At 46.8% G+C, this 21,793-nt stretch overlaps 2 protein-coding genes and 1 long non-coding RNA gene across 3 annotated transcripts; 2 read left to right on the top strand and 1 right to left on the bottom strand.

The window, feature by feature from the left end:
- Positions 1-1,082: 1,082 nt before the first annotated feature.
- On the top strand, positions 1,083-10,161 carry Wfdc8 (WAP four-disulfide core domain 8). The gene is given in 7 exon segments (XM_034496934.1): positions 1,083-1,171; positions 1,173-1,191; positions 1,287-1,398; positions 3,899-4,039; positions 6,425-6,592; positions 9,157-9,297; positions 10,022-10,161. Coding segments are annotated over 7 exon segments (810 nt in total).
- A 4,146-nt stretch (positions 10,162-14,307) lies between these two features.
- Positions 14,308-20,659, top strand: LOC117703966 (eppin). The gene is made up of 4 exons (XM_034495872.2): positions 14,308-14,472; positions 16,117-16,248; positions 19,713-19,880; positions 20,518-20,659. Exons 1-4 carry the CDS (start codon positions 14,382-14,384, stop codon positions 20,529-20,531), a joined length of 405 nt encoding a protein of 134 aa, XP_034351763.1. The 5' UTR covers positions 14,308-14,381; the 3' UTR covers positions 20,532-20,659.
- On the bottom strand, positions 19,182-19,701 carry LOC143441492 (uncharacterized). Its single transcript, XR_013108969.1, has 2 exons — positions 19,514-19,701; positions 19,182-19,436 (listed from the first exon to the last, which is right to left on the bottom strand). It is a non-coding gene; the product is annotated as an uncharacterized LOC143441492 (long non-coding RNA).
- Positions 20,660-21,793: the final 1,134 nt, after the last annotated feature.

Below are 21,793 nucleotides of genomic sequence, written 5' to 3'. Positions count from 1 at the left end.
TATCTTGATTTTATAATGGTGGATCAGATTTTCATGCTGTTACATCCACATTCCCACAACAAGGTTGCTAAGCTAGCTGTATTTGCCCGTTTCCTGGAAGAGGAAAACTGAGGATTCAACTTATGCTATAGGTGTAAGTCAGCAGGAGAAGGCCAAAATCACAATTACTGATCTGGGATTATCATTCCTATTTCTGAAAAGTCCAGGTGCTGCTGTCTTTGGGGGCTGGAGGACATCAGGGTTCTTTTAAAGGTGAAGGGGGCGGCAGCTTCTGCAAATTGTCGTATGACCAGAGCTCCAGGAGAGACACTCCAAGGCATGGTCGTAGCTCCTTGGCCTCTGAAACTGTCCAGTAGGATTTGTCCCGGCATATACTGCATGAAGACAATCCTCTTTGCCCTCTCCCTCCTTCTCACTGCTTCTGAAATGTGTTTGCTTAGAGAAAGCTACAGACATCACAGGGTCATCTCATTTTGAAAGAAAAACCCATGTGGAGGCCCTGGCTCAGCAGGTAAGGGCTCCTTCCTGAGTTCTACTCCTGGTACTCACAATGGAAGGACAGAGATTCACAAAAGTTGTTCTCTGACCTCCACACATATACTGTGACACACACACACACACATTCAAAAACATATGTGGGACAGGAACAAACTAGCATTTGAAAGGGGACAGTCTGTCTATCAGGCTGTCTAGATGAATCATAAGATCTTAGAGTTTCTATGGAGCCAGAAGAAAGAAGAATCTTTGTTAACAGGTCACATGTGTGTGTCTCTGTGTGTCTCTGTGTGTCTGTGTGTGACTGTGTGTGTGTCTCTGTGTGTGTGTGTGACTGTGTGTGTATGCATGCATGCCTGGACGATTCTGAGACACCAAAATCCTGTAATGACTGCCCAAGTCTTTAGACAGTCTTCATTCCTGTCATCAGTGGAGCAGAGCAAAGGCCCTACTGAATAGTTTCTGAAGTCGCACAGGAAAGTCACTTGGGAACTGTTCCAAATGGAGCCCTGTGATGATTCAAGTGTGACCTCTTACGCAGAAGCAAGACAGTGGAGAAGTGACCAAGAAGGACCAGATGCAGCACCATGGCCAAGTATGGGGTGCCACAGAAGGTCCCTGGTGACTTCTTTAGACCGGTCTCAACTTGCCACCTCAGACATATCCCTTCTTGCTTCTTGCTTTCTCGCCCATGAAGTGGGGCTGGGGACCCTCCCCAAGGCATCTCTGCACAGACTGTGTTCCTCTCCTTGGACGAGTGTAACTCAGGTCTCTGTCCTTTGCTCCCACAGACATTCTCCCTCCGTGGCCCCGCCGGCGGTGCCTGGTGGATTGGAGCTCTCCTGCTGTTTCTCCTCCTCTCCGTGGAGCAGGCCTCCGCATCATATACCGCCAAGATCAAACGTGCGTCATCCTGCTAAGCCATTCTTCCTGAGGACAATTCTTGGGGACCGAGGGTTGGAATGGGAGGCAAGGGCTGAAGTTGGTTGACCGTGCTGGATTCAGGGTCACGGAGAGCTACCTCTGTTTACCAGTCGGTGGCTTCCGTCACCTGTTTACCCAGATTTTTCCCCTAGCTTTCCTCAATATGTGCCTTCAAGTTGTTTGACTTAACTATTCACTGGGCATCCAGAGAGGGGCGAGCAATGGCGGGAAGCCAGGCATTACTTGAAGGGAGAGGCAGCTGCTAAGAGAGAGGTGGGGGTGGAGATGAAGGATGGGAGAAGGAGGGAGGGGGGAGATTCAAAAAACAGAATAGACCCAAATCCTAGTTGGATAAGAATCTGGGATTTCGGGGAGCAGAGAAAACCCTTTCTTCAGTGCTTTCTGTAATGGCATTGTTGCCCTATTGAAGGTCAGGATGGGGAACAGAGTGAGGACATGTTCTTTAGGCCTGGGAGACACTGGTTCTGTCTTAAACACATTGAAACAAATGCTCCCGAGAGCCTTTTGGATGGCTTTTCCTCAGGTGACTGTGAAGGTCTTCAGCTCAGAAGAGAGGGTAGGCTTGGGGGAGAGACACCTGAACTAGTCAGAATCGTGGGAAAGATGTGTTAAGCCAGGAAGAGGCTGGGAAACTCAGGAGATACCTGAGACCAGGAAATGTGGCAGAGTCCCTCGGGTGTGTGCACCAAAGGTAAGTGACTAACGAGCCATCCCTGGAGGAAGGAAGGCTCAAATGGCAAGGTAACAAGGTGGGCAGAAGGCATGGTAACAAACCTACACTGAGGTTGAAGTGTCCCTGGGAAGCAGGAGGGAGGGTGAGTCGACACTAAAGATGGGGACTTTGTAATCTCGAGGCGTCCCTGTCTTGATCTCTGTGAGGTGATTCCACATTATCTGTTTAGCTTTTCTTGTGTCTCAATGTAGCATCCAGGTGCCTGCTTCAGGAATGCCTAGGGCATCTCTAAAACACAGAATAACCCAGCCCTTCCATCATAGAGATTCTGACTTAGTTCATAGCCCATAGTTTCTGAATGAGTCACAAGTGATTTCAGTGTACTATCCAAATGGGAACCAGGCCAGCCTTGCTGGGTAGGTACCTTACAAAGCGGGACTGGGCTCCTGAAATGAGCCTTGTAAGCCCCAGACTCCACCTAATTTACTATGTTATCCTACCTGATGTAATTCTCTGAACTTAAGAAGCCAGGAAACCGGTATTGATATGTGGACCTTCTACAGTTGCAGTTTTAAAACCTGAGAAGATCTGTGCTCTGTGGTTAAATCCTGATTGTACATTCTCAGTTCAGAGGCACGGAGAACTGTATTAGCCTGCTGCTATGGACCCTCTATTAGAAGGTCAGGACTCTGGCGTGGTGCATCTAGATTTTCCTCCAGATTCACACCAGGCAGAGAGCAAAGTGCCAGCCGGGGCTGCTGTTCTCATCTGGGTCCTCTTCTCAGATCACAAGTAGTAAATCGTTCTCTTATAATTTTTTTGGTCTGGGGCTCTCTCGTTTCTATTCTAGAAGCCACCCTCACTTCCTGGCACTTGGCCATCTGCCATGGTCAAAGCTGCTGAGATAGCCTGCTGGAACCTTCCCACAGTTTGAATCTGTCTAACTTCTCTACCAACCAGGAAACCCTGCTTTTAAAGGACCTGTTGATAGGGCTTGAATTGTATCCATGAGCTTCCTCTTACCAGTGCTTGGCCCAATAGCAAGGGCAGGAGTATTGAGGTACAGCTTTAGAATTCTGGCCACTACAACCCATGAAGCCTGGAAGTCATGCCAGGGGCTTAAAGGGAAGGATTCTACCTCATAACTGGCTTTGACTCAGAGCCTGGCACTGTAGGGCGTGTATTATGGGCATCATTCCACAAAATTTCAACAAGCAGACTCTAAGGTACGAATCACCATTCTCCTCTTACAGTTAGAAACTTGTGACTCTGATAATAAAATATATTTTCAAATATTATTTGTCTAGCTAATGTTGGAGCCAGGGTAGCAAGACCAGATGTGTCGGACTACACTTCCTTCCTCTGCCCCATACATGTCTTTCCCTCCTACAGCTGCTAACAGTCAGGACTCCTGGCTCCTAGTTCCATTGCCTTTCCTCCACTGTTCTTCAGTGTCCCCTGCTGACTGTGGTGCCTGAGGCAGGGGAGTTAGGCACTGAAGTCATCAGGTCACATAGAAATAGCTCTTTTGTTTAAGACAAACAGCAACATCTCTGGCCTCGTTATGTGTTTTGGGACCCAAGATGGCTTTCCTTTGGCTACCTGAGCACGAATTCTTGATTCTGCTCCAGTGGAAGGGAGCAAGCGGGCAGAGCAGACATATGTGGCTGCTGAAAATAAGCACAGGGAGACCTGAGCGTCAGGCGGATGAAAGGGCAGAGGTCCCCACAGCTCGCCTCTGCTATGGAGGAAAGGATGTGAGCTTGGCCATCTCTTTCTTTGCAGAAAAAGAGGGAGTGTGTCCTAGGAAGCGGTTGGAATGCAGAAGTATAGGTTTGAGCTCCTGCAAAACAGACTTCAACTGTGAGGAACATTTCAAGTGCTGTCATTTTGCCTGCGGGAGGAGGTGCATGGATCCTTATGAAGGTACTGGCATCCAGGTGGAGGCGCAGGCAGGCTTTGAGGTTGCCTACTTCTTGCTATGTCCAGAACGAGTTGAACAATCCTCTTAGAAGACCAGACCAAAAGGCCAGAGTTTATGCCTCCCTCGTTCTGTAACTCGGCTCTCTGCCTTTAAGTCCAAGTCATGTGTCCAGGTGGCGTGGATCCAAGCAGTTGATATGGATGCTAGATTTTTTTCATTCGATCATTCGTAAATCTATATCTAGTATATCTAGTGCCTACTTGATGTTCACTGTTTGAAGGCTATTATTTGCAAAATCAAACTTCATTCAAATTGTTGTTTGAGAAATGAAGGAAGCATCCCTCAGTCCAGACGCTTGCATCATTTTGGACCTCTTTGGCCTTTAGAAGGGTTTCCTAGAAGTCCTAAGTATTCAGCATCCTGTATGTCAGGGACCAAACATTTAATAGAGATTCGTTCTTTCTTAATCTCACACTTAATTAATTTAAGATAGGGGCCAGGCAGCGTGCCATGTGTCTTCAATCCTAGCACTTGAGAGGCTTGTGACTTCCAGGGCAGCCTGGTCTACGTAGAAAAACTATGTCTCAAAAAAAGCAACACACACACACACACAGTGTTGACTGTATCTCAAAATTAAAAACACATGGAGGACATGAAGAGAGATATGGAAGCAGAGGCTTGGCTGGACAGAGACCTGTGAACCCGCTGTCTGGACGTGTTCTCAGAGGCCAAGCTCTCTGTTAACTCAGAGCCATATGAGATCAATATTTGTCCCCCTGCCCCAAGACTAACATAAATACACTTCAGTTTATTGTTTATGACCATCACGGAGAAGGTTTACCATAGATAACCATGAGGTGCCTAGCTCAGTAAGAATCTGTTTGAGTCTATTATAGGATTTGGGTTTGGTTTAGGTAACTCACAGAGGGCTAGACACCCCTCAGAGAGGGTTAGCCTTAGATTGAATATTGTCCAACAATTAATTAATTCTGTAGCTGAGCATCTGTCTTGGTGGCTCTTATCTCTAACAAGGGCATATAGGATGAGGAGAAAGCTGTAATCAGAGGGATGCTAGCTGCTCACTTTAGCTAGAAGTTGGAAGAAGTGAGTCAGGCTTTAAGCAGAAGCAAGAGGATAGTGGGCTTGATTATTGCTGGTAAAACAGCTTTAATTACATTAATTGCTAGCACCACTGCTTCTGCAATTGCTTTGACACAAGAAGACAGCTACTTTTGTTAATCATTTAGGGAAAAAAATGTTACTAATGTGTTGAATATACCTGAGGATTTAGATAGGCATTTGGAAGAATGGATTGATGCTCTTTATCCTATTCAAATTGTTAGAAGGAGGTTCAGAATTTAAGGGTAAGGAGCCATCTCAAGTGTTTCTGTTGTCTTGCTTTTGTCTCCCTTTATCATGATCTTAGAGTAACAATGGTGTGGGTTGTCCTAGGCTAGGTGTGGGGAACAATGTGGTCTCCCTGTGTCATATTCAGTCTTAGACATCAGGGACTGTGCTTGTTCCCCCTGCATCCCAGGCACTTTGTCGAGCACTCTGGATAAAATTCCTGAGCACATCTCTTGTCCTCTCAAAGCTATAAAGGCCATGTGGAAAAAAGATGTGTGTCAAAGTGTTTCTGTGCACTGTTTGTAATTCACTCTGTAAGAAAGAGCAGCACTCAGAAGAGCTGCACGGCATCAAGCTTAGATGTAGAGCTAGAACTAGCACCTATGTCTTTTTAAAGATTTACTTACATTTTATCTGTGTGGTTGGCTTTCCTGCATGTAAGGAAAGCTGGTGCCTGTCAAGGTCAGAAGAGAGTATCAAGTCCCCTGGAACTGGAGTTATAAACAGTCATGTGCCCACCCCCACCCCCCCATGTAGTTGTTGAGAATCATGCCTATGTCTCTGAAAAAGAAAAACTCAGGAGCCTGGAGAGATGACTCAAGCAGTTGAAAGCACTTGTGGCTCTTGCAGAGACCTGTGTTCAGTTCCAGGAGCTCTGACTTCCTCTTCTGGCCTCAGACGGTACTGCACACATATAGTGCACAAACCCTATGAAAGTAGACCACTCAGTACATATAAAATACAGGGGGTGGAAATTAAAAAAAAAAAATTCTACATGTGTCTCTTTTTATTTTGCTGGGGAGGCTGCCATGCATGTTTGCAGAAGTCACCAGACAACATGCAGGAGTTGGTTTCTTCCTTCTACTGTGTGGTCCTGGAGCTACAACTCAGGTCATTAGGGTTGGCAACACAAGTCTTCACTCACTGAGCCATCTCCATGGCCCACCTATGTCATTTCCCACTGGCTTTTTCTGCGACGCAGTCTTGTGTCTAGGAACCTGACCTTCTCTTTACACTCCTGCTTTGCCTCCTCACTTCAGAACCCTGCATGTTACCCTCAGACAAAGGAAACTGCTCCGACAGTTTGATCCGCTGGTATTTTGACTCTGAGAATCATAAGTGCAGAGCATTTGAATACAGTGGATGCCATGGGAATTCGAACAACTTCCTCAGCAAGACTGACTGTAAGAACGCTTGCATGTTAATTGGTAAGACCTATATGCCTAGTAGTCGGAGGGCCTTGCTTAACTACAAACGGTATAATAGTAGAGCCATAGCCTCAGACTTTGAGACCAAGTTGCCTTGGGTCCAAACCCTGCTCTATGGTTGCTGCTTGAGAGGCCTTTGAGTAGTTACTTGCATTCATGACTTTTAGCTGGGCTGTACGGTGGGGATGTTAACAGCATTTCCTCATGGAGTTGTTGTGACTGAAAACTAAGCTAATGTAAAAATTGTGAGGCTTGAAAATGAGGGAAAGTTAGCAGACAAGAGGCCTCTGGAAGCCAGGAAGTGGTCCTGTGGGCTGCCCTCTCTCCCCATTCACTTTGGCATGCCTACACAAGGAAGGCTAGAGGTCAGGGAATGGAAAGAGGAGGCATGGTCCTTCCTGCTCCCAGCCACCTCCCGTTCTGAGGAGGTGACTCTCCAAGCAATCTGCATCTGAATGCTTTCCCTCCTTAGTCTTGGGGGAGGGGGACATATAAGCTCCTTGAATCTACTTCCCAGGCTCTCCCTTGCTTCCACGTAACACTGAGTAATCTCAGGGCTTTGGCCCTTCCCTGTTCTGAGCCACTGGGTACCTGCCTTGGACTTTCTCTTCCCACCCATGAGTTTCCAGACTGCTCTCCCGAACGCTCTGATTCGCCTTGGCCCTTTAATTAATTCGAGGAATTAATCCTACTCTTCCAGCTCTTGATTTTACACCTGAACTGTTTGTGATTTCTCTATTCTTGAAGTCTCCCACAACCCCCACCCCCACCCCAATGAGACAATATACATAATGTATTCGTAAACTTCGGGCCATGGAACCTGAGACCCTAACTCTTTGGGTCTAACTCTTTGGAGGAAGATGCTTTTCATCACACCAACCTGTTACGCATCATCCTGAGGAACACCTTTGAAGGAAGCCCAGACAGGTCAGTTTTAGAACCCCATGGAGTAAGTGTAGACCTGGGAGGTGGAGGCTGTGGTGAAGGTGAAGCCTATAGACTCATTCTTCAGTGCAGTGATCGGTGCGGCTACTGCTGGGAGGCAGTGATGCACACTGGGGTCTGTGCACCAAATAACCTGGATTAAAATCTTACTCCCTTCTGTCCGCTGAAAGTTTCTTCACCTTTCTGATTCTGGAAGAGCAAGCAGCTCACCGAGTTGTTGGCAGGATTCTGTGCCTTCAAAAATATAAAGGGTGTGGCATGCTGACCCTTCATGATGTGTCTCCCTAAATGACAAGTGAGAAATGACTGTGGATATTCAAAGTGTGTGTGTCAGTCTTGGGATAAATGAGGTTGACTTATTGTCACTGTATTTCTGCCTTAAGGTTTGTGAGGCAGGCTGGGAGATATTCTATCATCAATACTTTATGGTTTTATTTGTTTGGTCACATTCTGTAGCCCAGGCGAGCCAGGAACTTGTAGTAATTCTGTCTCAGCCATCCAAGTGCTGGATTTATAGGTGTGAGTCACCCTACCTGGCTCTGTCACTAACACTTTGCAGATGAGGAAGCAGAGTTAGAACAATCCTCTTAGTTGCCTAGGGATGGACAGCTGGTAGAGGGTGGAGCCAAAGTTTTAATTTGCTGTATCTGAACAGCAAAGACAACATTATGGCCTGGCTTGAAAAGTTAGGACCATGTGCTTCTCTTTCTGGAGGGCTCTAAAGATTCGTGGAACCATGAATTCAAGAAAGTAGCTCAAGAAATACCTTTGCCAGTCAAACACGTGAGGCGTGTATGCTGCTCTAATTCAAGAGGCAAGAGTTCAAGGCTGGTGTTGGCCACACAGTGGGGTGGAGACCAGCCTGGGCTACATTAGACGTTGTCTCAAAATACTAAAACAGAAACAAAATCAGGAATAAATTAGAAAAAAAAAAAAAAACCCTCATGTCTGAATCTGACCTAAGAAAAAGAAAAGAAGAAAGGAGAGAGAGAGAGAGAAAATGAATGAACTGAAGGGGTCCCAGGGAGGGAGGTATATATGGTGTTTTCTCCCCATTATAACTCAAAGGGAAACTTACACACATCTGGGTCCCGTGATGGCCTGAGAGAGAATGACCCTACAATCATAGGCAGCAGGAACTCACACATCTACCCTATCCTGGGTTAGGCTTTGGCCAAGGTGACTATACATCACAAACCTAGAGATGACAGGTACCTTCCTTCATTTTATAAAGAAATTGAACTTATCGAGGACTGGAGCTTGCTTTTTTTTTTTTTTTTTTTTTTTTTTTTTTTTATGCCTACAGCATTATCTCTGCATGTATGCCTGCAGCCCTCATTTTCTGATGGTTGTGAGCCACTATGTGGTTGCTGGGAATTGAACTCAGGACCTCTGGAAGAGCAGTCAGTGCTCTTAACCTCTGAGCCATCTCTCCAGCCCCTAGGACTGGGGCTTTAATGTGATGGGCTTCAGACATTAAGCCCACTCTATTGCATGGAGTACCCCATGTTTTTGTTTCTCCTTTGCCTACTGGAGATCACCAGTACTACTGAGAAGAACTTTCTGAAGGGCAGTGTGGTGGTGGGGGGCCATAAAACTCACCTCTGTTCTTGTTCCAGTGAAGAAGGGACAGTGCCCACTGTTCCCTTTCCAAATGCGGATGGAGTGCCCAGCCTCCTGTAAGAATGACATGGACTGCCCAGAGAAGGAGAAGTGCTGTGAGTCCCGGTGTGGGTTTATCTGTGCCCGAGCCTGGCTGGGTAAGTCTGTGGGCATAGGCCACAGGTGACATCCTGTGGTGGCATCAGTATGCCGTGGAATGGGTGAGGTCAACATCACAGAGCCTGAACTCACTAGGTGGTCTAGCCTGGTCTAGATCTCACTATAGAATCAAGCCGACCTCAAACTTACCATCCTGCCGCCTCAGCCTCCTGAGTACATCACCTGGCTGCAAGGTGAAGAAGTCCCTTGAGATTCAGACGCTCCCTGACCTAATCTTTAAGGTTTCTCAGGAGACTTCTTAAAATGTCCAACCAGCGCCCTCATGTTGACCTCTGGACATTTGTGCTGATCTTCAGAGCCTCTCAGGAGTGTTACCATTCTCTGTGAATGTGAAAAAAAAAAAACTTACTTGGGTGGTGGTGCTGCACACCGTTAATCCCAGCACTCAGGAGGCAGAGGCAGGCTGATCTCTGTGAGTTCAAGGCTAGCCTGGTCTACAGAGTGAGTTTCGGGACAATAAGGAAACCAGAGAAACCATGTCTTGGGGGGAAAAAAACAAAAAGCAACAACAACAAAAAACCTTGTTTGTTCCTTGTCTTCTTTTTCAGTGACCACAAATTGGTGTCTTGTGATAAGTGTACACATATAGATACATGTGTACACAAACACACACGCATGAAAGAAAAAAATCAGGGTTTCCAATTTGGTGTCAGATTATTTCCAAGTATTTCAAAGTCAATTGTCTTATTTTACTTTGCTAAGTCAAAACAGGCTTCTGCCCACGGAAGCCCGTAGTGTGTTCTAAGATCGATAAGCCCAAGTGCCTGCAGGACAGTGACTGTCCCCTGGATGAGAAGTGCTGCACACGCTGTGGGCTGAAGTGCTTGGAGCCCAGACACTGAACAGTGTGAGTGGGGAAAGTTCCGTTCTTACAGTGGTGCATTATGGGTAGCACAAAATAAGGCTCTTGCTTCTGTCTTATATCCAACTACAGTCACAAATGATGTTGTCAGCTAGCCAATTATGACAATACTGCTAGGTCTGCTGTGCTACACACACACACACACACACACACACACACACACACACACACAGAGTTTTACTTGTATTTATGTGACTGTGAGTGTACAGATGTGTTTGTGTGTGCCTTTAGGGGCCAGCAGAGGGCGTCAGCTTCCCTGGTTGTGAGCCACCTGTTGTGGTTGGTGGGAACCAAACTTGCCATGTAACCATCAGGACCTAAGCTTGATCTCCAGAACCTATGTAAAAATGTAGGGTGTGAAAGAGTGTGCTCATAACCCCAGAGCTGGGGAGACAGGCAGAGGAGGCTGTCTGAGACCACGGACTTGCATAATCAGTGAGCTCCAGGCCAATGAGAGACCCTGTCTCAAAAACAAGGTGGATGATACATGAGGAACAATGCCCAAACGTGACATCTGGCCTTTATACATGTGTGCACACATGTACACACACACCAGCATACACAGATGTGCCTGCACACACATGTACATGTAATGTACACACACACACACACACACACACACACACACACAATATATCACATCCTGTTGACTAAAAGAGATGCAGGAATCTCTCAGCTGGGTTTAATGGCACATGTGTCCTGCCACTCAGAAGACTGAGGCAGGATTGCTGCTCACTTGCTTTCCTTCCACAGCTCATTCGGCCTCCCCTCCCCTCCCCTCCCCTCCCCTCCCCTCCCCTCCCCTCCCCTCCCCTCCACTGCCCTCCCCTGCCCTCCCCTCCCCTCCTCTCCCCTTCCCTCCCCTCCCTCCCTCCCTCCCTCCTTTCCTTCCTCTCTTCCTTTTATTAACTTATTATATCCCAACCACAGTTCTTCCTCCATCCTCTCCCTAGTCCTTCCCCCTTACCTGCCCCCTCCCATCCACTCCTCCTCCCTCTACTTTCAGAAAATGGCAGACCTCCCAGAGTCATCAACCGAACATGGCATATTAGGTTGTAGTAAGAGTAGGTGCCTCCCCTCATATTAAGGACGAACAAGGCAACCTAGCAGAAGGAAAGGAGTCCCCAAAGCAGTCAAAGGTGTCAGAAACAGCCCCTGCTCCCTCTCAGGAGTCCTTGCAAAACACCAAGCTACATAACTATAAAACATATGCAGAGGACGTACATTGGACCCATGCAGGCTCCCTGAGTGTCAGTTCTCTGTGACCCCCTATGAGTTCATGTTTGTGGATGTTATAGGTTTTCTTGTGGTGTGCTTGATCACAGCACTCAAGAAACAGAGGCCTGCACACCTGTGTGAGCTCTGGGCCAGCCTGGTCTATATGACAAGAGCCAAGCCAGCTAAAGCTACATAATGGGAGCTTGTCCCAAACACAAAGCATGGGGGGGGGGGCTTTACTTAAAAGATTAAGTTCCTGTTCCTCTGTTTATACAGATTCCTGATCTTGGCCTGGACAGCAACCAGGAAGAATTATTTTCCTGATAGACAAGAGAGACCCTTTCATCTTTTCAATCACCCTTGGAATGAAGTGCAGATGGTCATCCACACACTTGGTGACACAACTGTCCAGCTGCCACTTCACTTGATGCTCCTCCCTCTGCATCCATGCAATCTTTGGCTTTGTCACTGTGACGTGTGGTGTGCCTGTCCGGAGAGAGTCCCAGGACTTTCTAACTCACTGGTCACCACAAACTGGGCCAGAAGTACACAACAATCCCTGATAATGTGCAGTCATGTCTCTTGCACAGATGTCTGCCTGTCTTCACAGCTACCGGTTCTGTACCAGAACATGGGTCGAAGCCCTGCATCTTCCTGAGGTCTAACTCTCCTGACTCTGCACTGTGGAGTCCACCACCTCGTGCACCCAGAGCCCCTGCAGCTCCCTCATGGATTCTACAACACACCACTATCAGACACATGGACTTGATACATGTTGTGTCTGCACCCCCTTGCCACTGGGTCTGGCTTACTGCCACTCAATTCTTCATCTTACAGTCTGTGCGTTTTCCTGCCCATTCCTCTTTGTATTTCAGTCTTGAATGTTCTTCTAAAATTGATCTGTTTTTCTGTATATTTTAAATGTATTAGTGCCAAGGACCAGTTCAGCATCCAGGTAAACCGAGGAAGGCAAGGAGGTGTGGCATCTGCAGGGGTCAAAACCTGATGATGTTTGGCTAGTTAATTCTCTCTTGGTATTCTCACACCAAAAACTGATGGCTTCTGGCAATTAACTCCTGCCTATAGTAGCTGCGGATTAAGAAAAGATACTTAGTTACTTGGGCTCTTTATTCTTTTACTCACCGGCCTCTCGCCCTCTCACCGGGGCAGGCTCTGCTCTCTGAGTTCCTTAACTCTTCATAAGCCAGAAAGAAAAGAAAGAGAGAGAGAGAGAGACAGAGAGAGAGAGAGAGAGAGAGAGAGAGAGAGAGAGAGAGAGACAGAGAGAGAGAGAGAGACAGAGAGACAGAGAGAGACACAGACACAGACAGAGACAGACAGAGAGACTGGATGAAGCAGAAAAGGGCTACACCACCACTTTATTGTTGTTTAAAGAAGGCAGATTTAGCTGGGAGCCCTGGGGACACCGGGAAGTGTATTAACTGTCGTTCTTCAGTCTGTCTCTACTGGGATGCATTACTTGTGTTCCCTTCGGATTAGGTTACTCTTACCATCCAGTCTACAATAAATTAGATCCACACCACCAGCCAGAAGACTCCCTAGTGGCCTGGGGTGGAGACTTACAGACTCAGTGTCCTGGAATCCTGTCTGTCACACTCACTAGCTGGATGACACTTGTCAAGATCCTCTCTGTTCTGGGTCACATAATCCCTGTTGCAAGATAAAATACCTCAGGGCCTTCCGGATTAGAAACATCAAGTTTTCACTTTCCAGCTGTCTTTGAGAGACTACAGAAGTCCAAGAAGATCAAGCTGTTTAGTAGAAATTCTATTTCTGAGACCTGAGATCTAGGTCCGTGAGAGAGTGTTCCCCAGCCTGTACAGACCTGGGCTTGATCCCCAGCACCAAAAAAGAAATAGATTCTTTAGCATTTTTGTGAAATCATCCATAGGTGACATTGCAAATCTGCTGATATGGGATTTCCATGGGGGTTCTGCCTCTGATCCTGAACTTCGTGGTCATATGATCACTTATTGATGAGGCTGTGTGCTTATCTGTCATGCAAAACAAGTTGAGGGCAAGGACCTGCACAATATGGTACCAGCACAGCTGAAGAAAGTAGAAATCTTGTTGATAACATTTCCCCCCTGCAGAGTCTCTCTGCCTTCCAGCCCCCGGGTTGAGCAGCTGTACTGTGGATTCACAGCTAGGCGGGGGCCGCTCACACCTCCACCCTTCTTCTGACAGCACACTTAGAATCCAGCGACTCTGCAGTGTTGCTGACCTTGATTCAGTTGCCATCTCTCAGACCCACGTCTTTATTTCAGTGTCTCCTCAGGCAACACCGAGTCGTGTGGTGGAGGCTTCCTGAGGTCTGCAACATTCAGTGACACTGTGATGAATGCTATCTAAAGACTCTGTTATCAGCCTGGTTTCTCCCCAATCCCATGCTCCCTTTGGCAACATCTTTACTCTTTGGCCTGGTCAATAACAACAACAACAAAAATGAGTGTCCCTGAAAGATGATAAATGGGAAGGAAAATGGTGGGAAGAAACTGTAGGGGAGGGAGAAGGGGACACAGACCTTGGACCTACAATGAGAATAAACATTAGATTAGATATCAAGACAATAGGGTGTGCTTATTGGAGTGAGTGTTTTAAAGGTGGTAAATTAATGGTAAAGAGAGCATTTCACATTAACTTTGAGTTATCAAAATGAAGACCCGAGACCAGCATAGACTGTGTAGAGTACCCTTTGTGCACTACCCTGGTTGACCAGATGGCTAGCCCACAGTAGTCCAAGCAGAAAGTAGAATGTTGGCTTTCTCCACAGATGTGAGCTGTGAATGTCATGTGCTGCACTTAGGATCTCGAGAACTTGGTGTTCCCAGCAAGACAGTAAGTGACTGGCTTTGCTCCAGTTCTCACAGCCAAGGTACAAACTATTGAGAGAATTGGTTGGGTGAAGGCAGAAGACATTTCCATGTTCAAGACTACCAGCCAGGCCAGCCCCTCTCCAGAATGAAGTTTTCCGGATTTGTGAGCATCCTCGTGCTATTTGGCTTGCTTGCAAATGTCCAGGGACCTAGTCTAACTGACATGCTATTTCCCAGTAAGTATTGTTTTTCTGCTGTTGTCTGGGAGAAAGGGAAGTTTACTGGAAGGAAGGGATAAGGAACAACTCCTTAGGTGTGGGTCACCTTTCTGCAGCTTCTTCCTGGATGTAGCTTAGGAGAGGAGAGAGATACTTATAAGGTCTCTGTGTTACAATGTCCTCTTTGTTAACACAGGGACAGGGGTCTGGGGAAACACCTTCAAAGTCCCTTTGAAAAGGTGTCTTCCTTGGGGAGGTGGAGAAGAATTATGGTTCCAACATTAATGAGAAGACCCTTCACCTCTCAAAAGAAGCAGACAGACAGACCCCTTTGTTGGGAGACTCTGAGGTCAGAGTTGGTGGGTTGTAAAGAGTTGGTAACCAGGTGATCTTGAGCAAAATATTTAAACTCCATGTGGCCTCTCTGGAACTTGATTTCTTCATTTTAAATGAATTTTGAGCCTGCAGCTTTATGGTTAAGAAATGGGACAGAGTGAAGTGTCCCTCCTGGCAACTGCTCTGCAGGCATTCACTAGCATTTGCTCGTGTTTACGATCTCATTTCGTCCTTGTGTGAGCGCTACAGGAGTAAGTCCTATCAACACCCTATTTTATTCTTTTAATTTAAAATTTGGGAATTTTAAACATTAAAATATAATTTCCCCTTCCTTTTCCTCCCTTCAGTTCCTTTCATGTACTTGCCCCCATTCTGTCTCACAATTAGGACCTCTTTTTGTTTAATTGTTGTTGTTATATGTGTATCACTGTGTGTGTGTGTGTGTGCGCGTGCGTGCGCGCGTGCGTGCGTGTTTGTATGTGTGCCTAAATAAATAAATATAACCTGCTGTGTCCGTTTATTATTTTCTGTATATATATTATTTCAGGGCTGACCATTTGGTATTGGATAAGCAATTAAATTAGGGGGCTCTTCCCTGGGAAAGACTATTTCTCCTGCTCTCAGCATCCGTTAGTGGTATATTAAACTTCCCTCTTTGAAACTAGAGGACACAGAATTTAAAGAATTTGCCCACGATCACATGGCTACCAGCATTCAACTACTAACGATTTTTCTAAGGTAATATTTTTATTAATCTGTTGAAAATTTTATACAGTGTATTTAGGATCATGTTTATCGTCCCCAACAGGTATACGCCAGTAGAGTTAGAACGCCAAAACCCAGCTTGCAGGTGAGGGAGGACTCACTGTGAAATGTCGCCCTCTAGAGGAAAACAGGGACACAGCATAACTGAATAGCTAGAACAGAGGAAGCAGGTTGTAGGGGGAAGGGCCTGGAGACAGTTTGGGTTGGTAGGAGATAAATGGAGTGCCTGGGATGTCTAGTTCATGAAGCCAAGTTGGCTGCCAAAGGTCCCACAAAGCACAGAGCAGTTACCATGGCCGGCATGTGATTGTCTAACCTAAATGTCACCAGTGTTGAAAAGTTCTGCTCCAGTGGCTGGGGGTAGCCCACTGGAGGGAAGAAGGTGTATGTGTTTGTGTGTGTGTGTGTGGGGGGGTGGGTGTTGACGAGGTTAGAGGTGGGTAGTGTTGGAAACAAAAAAGCAAAGAAAAAGCTTTCTTCGGGGTGCACAAACTTGAACATAAGCTTCCTTGCACTCCCAAATCTGAAGGCCCTGAGGCTGAAAGACTGTTTCTTCCCTAGGGAGATGCCCCAGATTCAGAGAGGAGTGTGAACACAAAGAGAGGGACCTTTGTACTAGGGACAGAGACTGCCAGAAGAAAGAGAAGTGCTGTATCTTCAACTGTGGAAAGAAATGTTTAAACCCTCAACAAGGTAATAATTCAAAGGGCTTAGAAATACCACAAGCCTTCTACCAAGTCTCCTCTTCTGCCCACCTAGGCTGCCAGTGCCCCATGGCTCACTGAGGGGTGGATTCTGGGTAAGATTGCTGCATCCGGGGTCCTGTGATTTAGCTCTGTTACAGCTCCTGGTGAGGTTGTGACAGTGATATTCTTATCCTAGCAGGTAATTATGAGCCTCAGTTTCCCCAAATAAATGTTAGGTGCATGGGTGGGATTGAGTCAGACTGTTTCATGACTATTGTTCACTGCTATGGTTTTCTGAGTCCCCAAATGGCCATTGTCGTGCTAACAAATGCTCGAATTATTGGTGACAAGCATGGTGATTTATCTTCCCAAGCTCCTGACTGCTAAGTAATTGCCTCTCTGTCTGTATGAACTGGACTCTGTACTAGGAAACCTGCCCTAACATTCCATACTGGAACTGCAATCTCAACTCTGTTCCTGCCCCTCTGGATTCCCAAAAGGCTATCTGAGATTCTCCATTCATTTAGAAGCATTTGCTGAGCATTTCTGGTACCCAGTTTTAAAAGTTCATTTTGCTGTAATAAAATATATGAGACAGGTTAATTATAAAGAAAAAGGCTTATATAGATGAGTTTTTGAGTCTGGGACCAAACATGATGAGCAGACACCAGCATGGATCCCACAGGAGATGATGGGTGAGTGAGAGGAAGAGGTCACATGACCAACGGAAGCCAAGAGGGGCTAGGGTTCTGCAATCCTTTTGGAGGACATGTTCCAGGTGATCTAGGAGTCTCCCAATAAATCTCACCTCTTGAAGGTACTACAACCTTGTGGACCAAGACTCTAAGTCATGAACCTTGAGAGGACACACTTTAACCATATCCAAACCACAGTCTTTAGTAGCACTTGACTTGTTTTCTGTGGTCAGGACCACTGAGAAAGGTCTCTCGGCAACTAAACTTAGAGCTGAGTTCAGAATCAAAGCTAATAGTAAAACTGAGGATGGAAAGGCTCACCCGGCAAGGGAATGACTCAAAAAGACCTCAAAGGGAGATTCCAGGGAGACAGAGAGTGAGCATGATGCTGGTCATTGGAAAATGCCTTTGGTGGGTTAGGACCAAACAGTCCCAGTCTGATGGTCTAGAAGAAGGACTTTCATCTTAATCCTAAAAACCATGGACTCAAAGGCAAAGAAAAAGCATGGTCTTTACTATTTAAGTGAGGACGTGACATGACCAACATGTGTGATCCTCTGGAGTGTGAGGATGATTGGGGGGCTGGATTTATGTTGGAGGACTTCCAGGAGAAGGGAGGTGATGGCTTCAATTGGAGACATGGGTCACAGAAGGGAAGAGTGGGTGGCAGATGAAAGTGTTAGGGATCATGGGATGTGACAGTGGAGCAAACATGACAGCCAGGTACATGCCAGGGGTCTGACACCACACTTCTGAAATCTGAGTCTCCCATCCAGTTTTTAAGCATCTTCTTAAAATCTTAACCAAATTAATATTTTTTCTATGTGCTTCCACTTCTTCACATGATGCTAAAGGCCCTTGGAGCACATCGTTAACACCCCTTTAACACCCCCAAAAAGCTCAGTTCTATGCTAGGCATCAGAAGCCCAAAATGAAACCAGACACAATCCCTGCACACTGGAGAGTCAGAATCCTAGGGACAAGACTTGGAGGCATTTTTTTTTCTTAAATAATAAATAAACACAGAAGTTTCAGAAACAAGATGGGGAAACGCAGGCTGGATTCAGGCCACTGCCACAGTGTGGGATACGGAGCAGAGTTAAGAGAGATGTCACAGAGGAACTGATTTTTGAGAAAGGTTTTGAAGGAGGAATAAACATTCTGCTAGCAGGCAATGATGCGTGTGGATGTGCAAAGGCATGGAGGCGCAGTGGAGGGTGCTGTGCTGAATTGAAAATCGCCACGGTGTGGAGCTTAAAGGGATTCCATGGCAAAAGAGGCCAGGGTCAGGCATAGGAGCCAGACAGGGAAGGGACTTACCTTGTAAGTCCCAGAAGGACCTTGTGATGAAGCTGAGGTCTTACATGTGGAACGACATGATGGCCTCATGTTCGGGTCTATTAGATCCTCCTCCCTGGTGGATCAATGGCAGATTTGATGGGAGGAGCCAGGGATGAGGCAGGAGGGTGAATTAGAGGCGGCCTCAATAGCCTAGGTGTGAGACTCAGGCTGGAAAAGCCTGGCAGAGAGATGGGCTGCGAGGAGGGGAAAAGCCACTGCTGTGGAGATTTAAGGTCATGGAGCTTGTAGGCCAGCCGGAGCCCGTGTGGGTTTGTGAGCGTCACTCAAATAAAGTGATAGCAATGTATTGTCGAACAGCTTTGTAGGCTCTAAGAATAAGGTTAAGGTCTCCTCTTGGGATTGTGAAAGCCTTTAAAAATATTTGTGTTAGTGTGGGGGGGGGCGGTTAGGGAGGTTAGAGGAGAATTTAGACTCAATTCTTCTTTCACCTTTACCTGGGCTGGGGATTGGACTCAGGTCGTCTCAGTTGCACGTCTTTATCTGTTCAGCCACCTCTCTGGCTCATGAGTGAGAACTGTATTCCATGGTTCTCTATTACTATCTGGTGGCTTGCTGGCCATCTTTGCATTCCTTGGCTTCTGATCTCTGCCTTCAAGAGATCACATGGCCTCCTCCCTGTGCGTGTATCTCAGGGAGCTACACGTTTACCCCTTTTTTCAGAATATCAGCCGTATTAGATTAGAGGCTTCGGTGCTCCAACATGCAGCCATCCTAACAGACTACATTTACAGACTGAAGATGCAGTTCAATAACAGAGGGCTTGCCTAGCATGCATGAGGCCCCCTGTCCATCCTTAGTACCCTAGAACCAAGACAGAAGAGTGCCCCCCGTGTGTTAATTCCTTTTACCTTGCTATGACAGAATACTCAAGAGAAACAATGTGTGTGCATATAAAAGGTTTCTTATGACCCGCGGTTTTAAGAAGCCTCTGTACACCACTCTGAAAACAGCATGGTGGAGTTCACGGTGGCAAACTCGTGGTGAGAACTCTTCAAATGGCTTCAGTCCAGGAAGCAGGGACCTTTGCTCAGGAACCAGGGTTATGCTGTAACCTTAGAGTCCTCTCCTATTGACGAAATTCCTCCAGACAGGCTCCACTTCCCAACAGGTCCCACAGCCCTGGAAATGTAATCCCAAACTGGTGACAAGTATTCAAAATGTAAGCCCATGGGGGACATTTCATGTTCAAACCATAACCACCCACGAGGATCCTACCTCCAGGGACGCAGATATCCACCGTAGCATCTTCTAGCAAGTACACGCAATGTTTGGGGTGTTGAACCGCTGGAGGGTGAGCGGGGGGAAAAGAGTCTGAACAAAAACTTCACTTATGGTGGCTCTCAGGGGAAGGAAGGGCATTGTTTTGTTTCAGGTTGCACACTCTTGATTTCTCAACTCTGGGGTCCCTCTGCAGATATCTGCAGCCTGCCAAAAGACTCCGGCTACTGCATGGCTTACTTCCGTCGTTGGTGGTATAATAAAGAAAATAGCACGTGCCAACTCTTCATCTATGGTGGTTGCCAGGGAAACAATAACAACTTCCAATCTCAAAGTATATGCCAGAATGCCTGCGGAAAAAAAAGTGAGTCTTAGGATCCACACACACCCCCACCCCGGGGCCCCGCGCACGCCCCACGCGTGCCCCGCCCTGCAAGTGACCCTCAACCCCCACCCCCAGTTGCATCTAACAGCTGTCCCAGGAAATGTGGGTGTGGGTTGTCCTGTCCCAAGGCAGCTGTGTCTTTCTCAGACCTGAGAACTACATCAGATCAGGAGGAGAGGCAGGACCTCTTGGAAACTGAAGCTGAGAAGATATGGGGGAGTTGGCAAACAAGAATGGACTTAGGAAGGGTGAAGGGGAATATAGAAGGGGCCCCAAGACTGACTGCAAAATGATCCAAGAGTGCCCCGCCCCACCCAGGCACTCCTTCCAAGGAGCCATCCCAAGCCATCAACTTCTTCACTTCCTTTTGCCAGCAGGCATCCATGTCTCTTTGAAAAAAAAAAAAAAAAACAAAAACAGACTTTTGTTTTAAGTGAGCATATAGAACAAGTTTCACTGTATTTATATGCCTTGCTCCCATGTGACTCAACTCCCATTGACAAACCCCACTTTGAGTCTCCTTCTATGATAAGATGTAGAAACGTAACTCCAGGCTCCAGAAATCAGCCGAGCCCTGGATGTTCAGCTATATCTTATATCTCTGTGTTCTCTATAGGCAATCTCCCCTGAATAGAGGACACGCCGAGAAAATCACCAGGATTCGGCTTCTGCTCCAAGCTCTGTGTACCTGCTGGATGTTCCAGACTGGCTTCTGGGGACCACTTTGAGCACTGCAAGACCCTGTGTCTTCCCAGTTATTGGATCCTAGGATGCCTCCCCCTCCCATCATGCTATTCATAACACCTCCTCTTAGGGTCCCCATCACTAGCTAAGCCTCAGCTGCTCGGCGCCACCGTCAAAAGCTCCCAGTTTATTTCCATGTAGCTCTCAGCTTGGTTTTGGTTCAGTAAAGTATTTGGCTTCACCCTGTGTCTGTGAGACTGAGTAGTCTGCATGTCACCAGTACAGGGAGAGTGAAGCCTCTGGTGACGTCAATCAAGGACATGTGTTCGGAAACATCCTTGAAACCTGAAAAGCCCAGGGAATACTTTTCTCCTCCGTCTGAGTCCTGTGAGCAATGCCTTGCTTTAGATGTCCCAGAAACTGACTCTGGGAGAAGGGAAAGGGCTCAAGTGGCCTTTTTGGGAAACCCTCCAAGACACACAAGGTGCAGACTGTAGTGATTCGCAGGTTGGGGAAGGGGTAGTGGGTAGCGTGTAGCAGGGACTGCTGCTGCCACACCTCACCACACTTGATTCTCACTAGGTTTCACTTGCAACAGCAACAATGTGTTCCAGCAACCCCGCCTCCTTTTTTAAACCTGTTTTTCTTTTTAATTGCAGTGGCTTCTGAGTTAGTTACTGCTGGGAAATTATAACATATTCCTACCAATAAAACGTGTCTCTGAGTTTTCTTCATCTATCTCCAGTGACAGGAAAGCTGAGACACTGGTCCAGGGTTTCCCATCCTCCCTGGATGCTTGAGATATTAAACCCACCTTGGCCCAGAACGTTCCACATTCAAGCTGAGGAGGCTCCGAGGGACCAAAAATCCAGAGTGAAATTCTGGCATGTAGCAGGATACTATTCACCCACAAAAATCAGGAACCAGCACAGTGCTCTGCTGTAGGTGAACATACGTTGGCAACTGGGAACATGGCTAAGGGAGAAAAGAGCTTGCCACACAGACATGAGGACCTGAGTTCAAATCCCTAGAACCCATGTAAAGTCAGGCAGGGTAGCTCGTACCTGTAATTATGGTGCTCCTACATTGAGGTGGGAAGGAGAGAAAAAACAAAACAAAACAGAAGAATACCCACAAGCTTGTTTGCCAGGTAGCCTGCGGGATACTGAAGAGTATGGTGTGGGAATGGAGGTGAAGCCAAAGAGACC

This window comes from Arvicanthis niloticus, chromosome 2 (assembly GCF_011762505.2).
Source record: "Arvicanthis niloticus isolate mArvNil1 chromosome 2, mArvNil1.pat.X, whole genome shotgun sequence".
Lineage (NCBI taxonomy): Eukaryota > Metazoa > Chordata > Mammalia > Rodentia > Muridae > Arvicanthis > Arvicanthis niloticus.
Note: the sequence above shows the minus strand (reverse complement) of the source record. Positions and strands in the feature narration are given on the sequence as shown.

Bases quoted from the DNA above. Each gene is read 5' to 3' on its own strand.
- LOC117703966 (XM_034495872.2), top strand. From the start codon at position 14,382: ATGAAGTTTTCCGGATTTGTGAGCATCCTCGTGCTATTTGGCTTGCTT. The intron at 14,473-16,116 runs GTAAGTATTGTT...TTTCTTCCCTAG, and splicing joins AACTGACATGCTATTTCCCA to GGAGATGCCCCAGATTCAGA. The intron at 16,249-19,712 runs GTAATAATTCAA...GTCCCTCTGCAG, and splicing joins ATGTTTAAACCCTCAACAAG to ATATCTGCAGCCTGCCAAAA.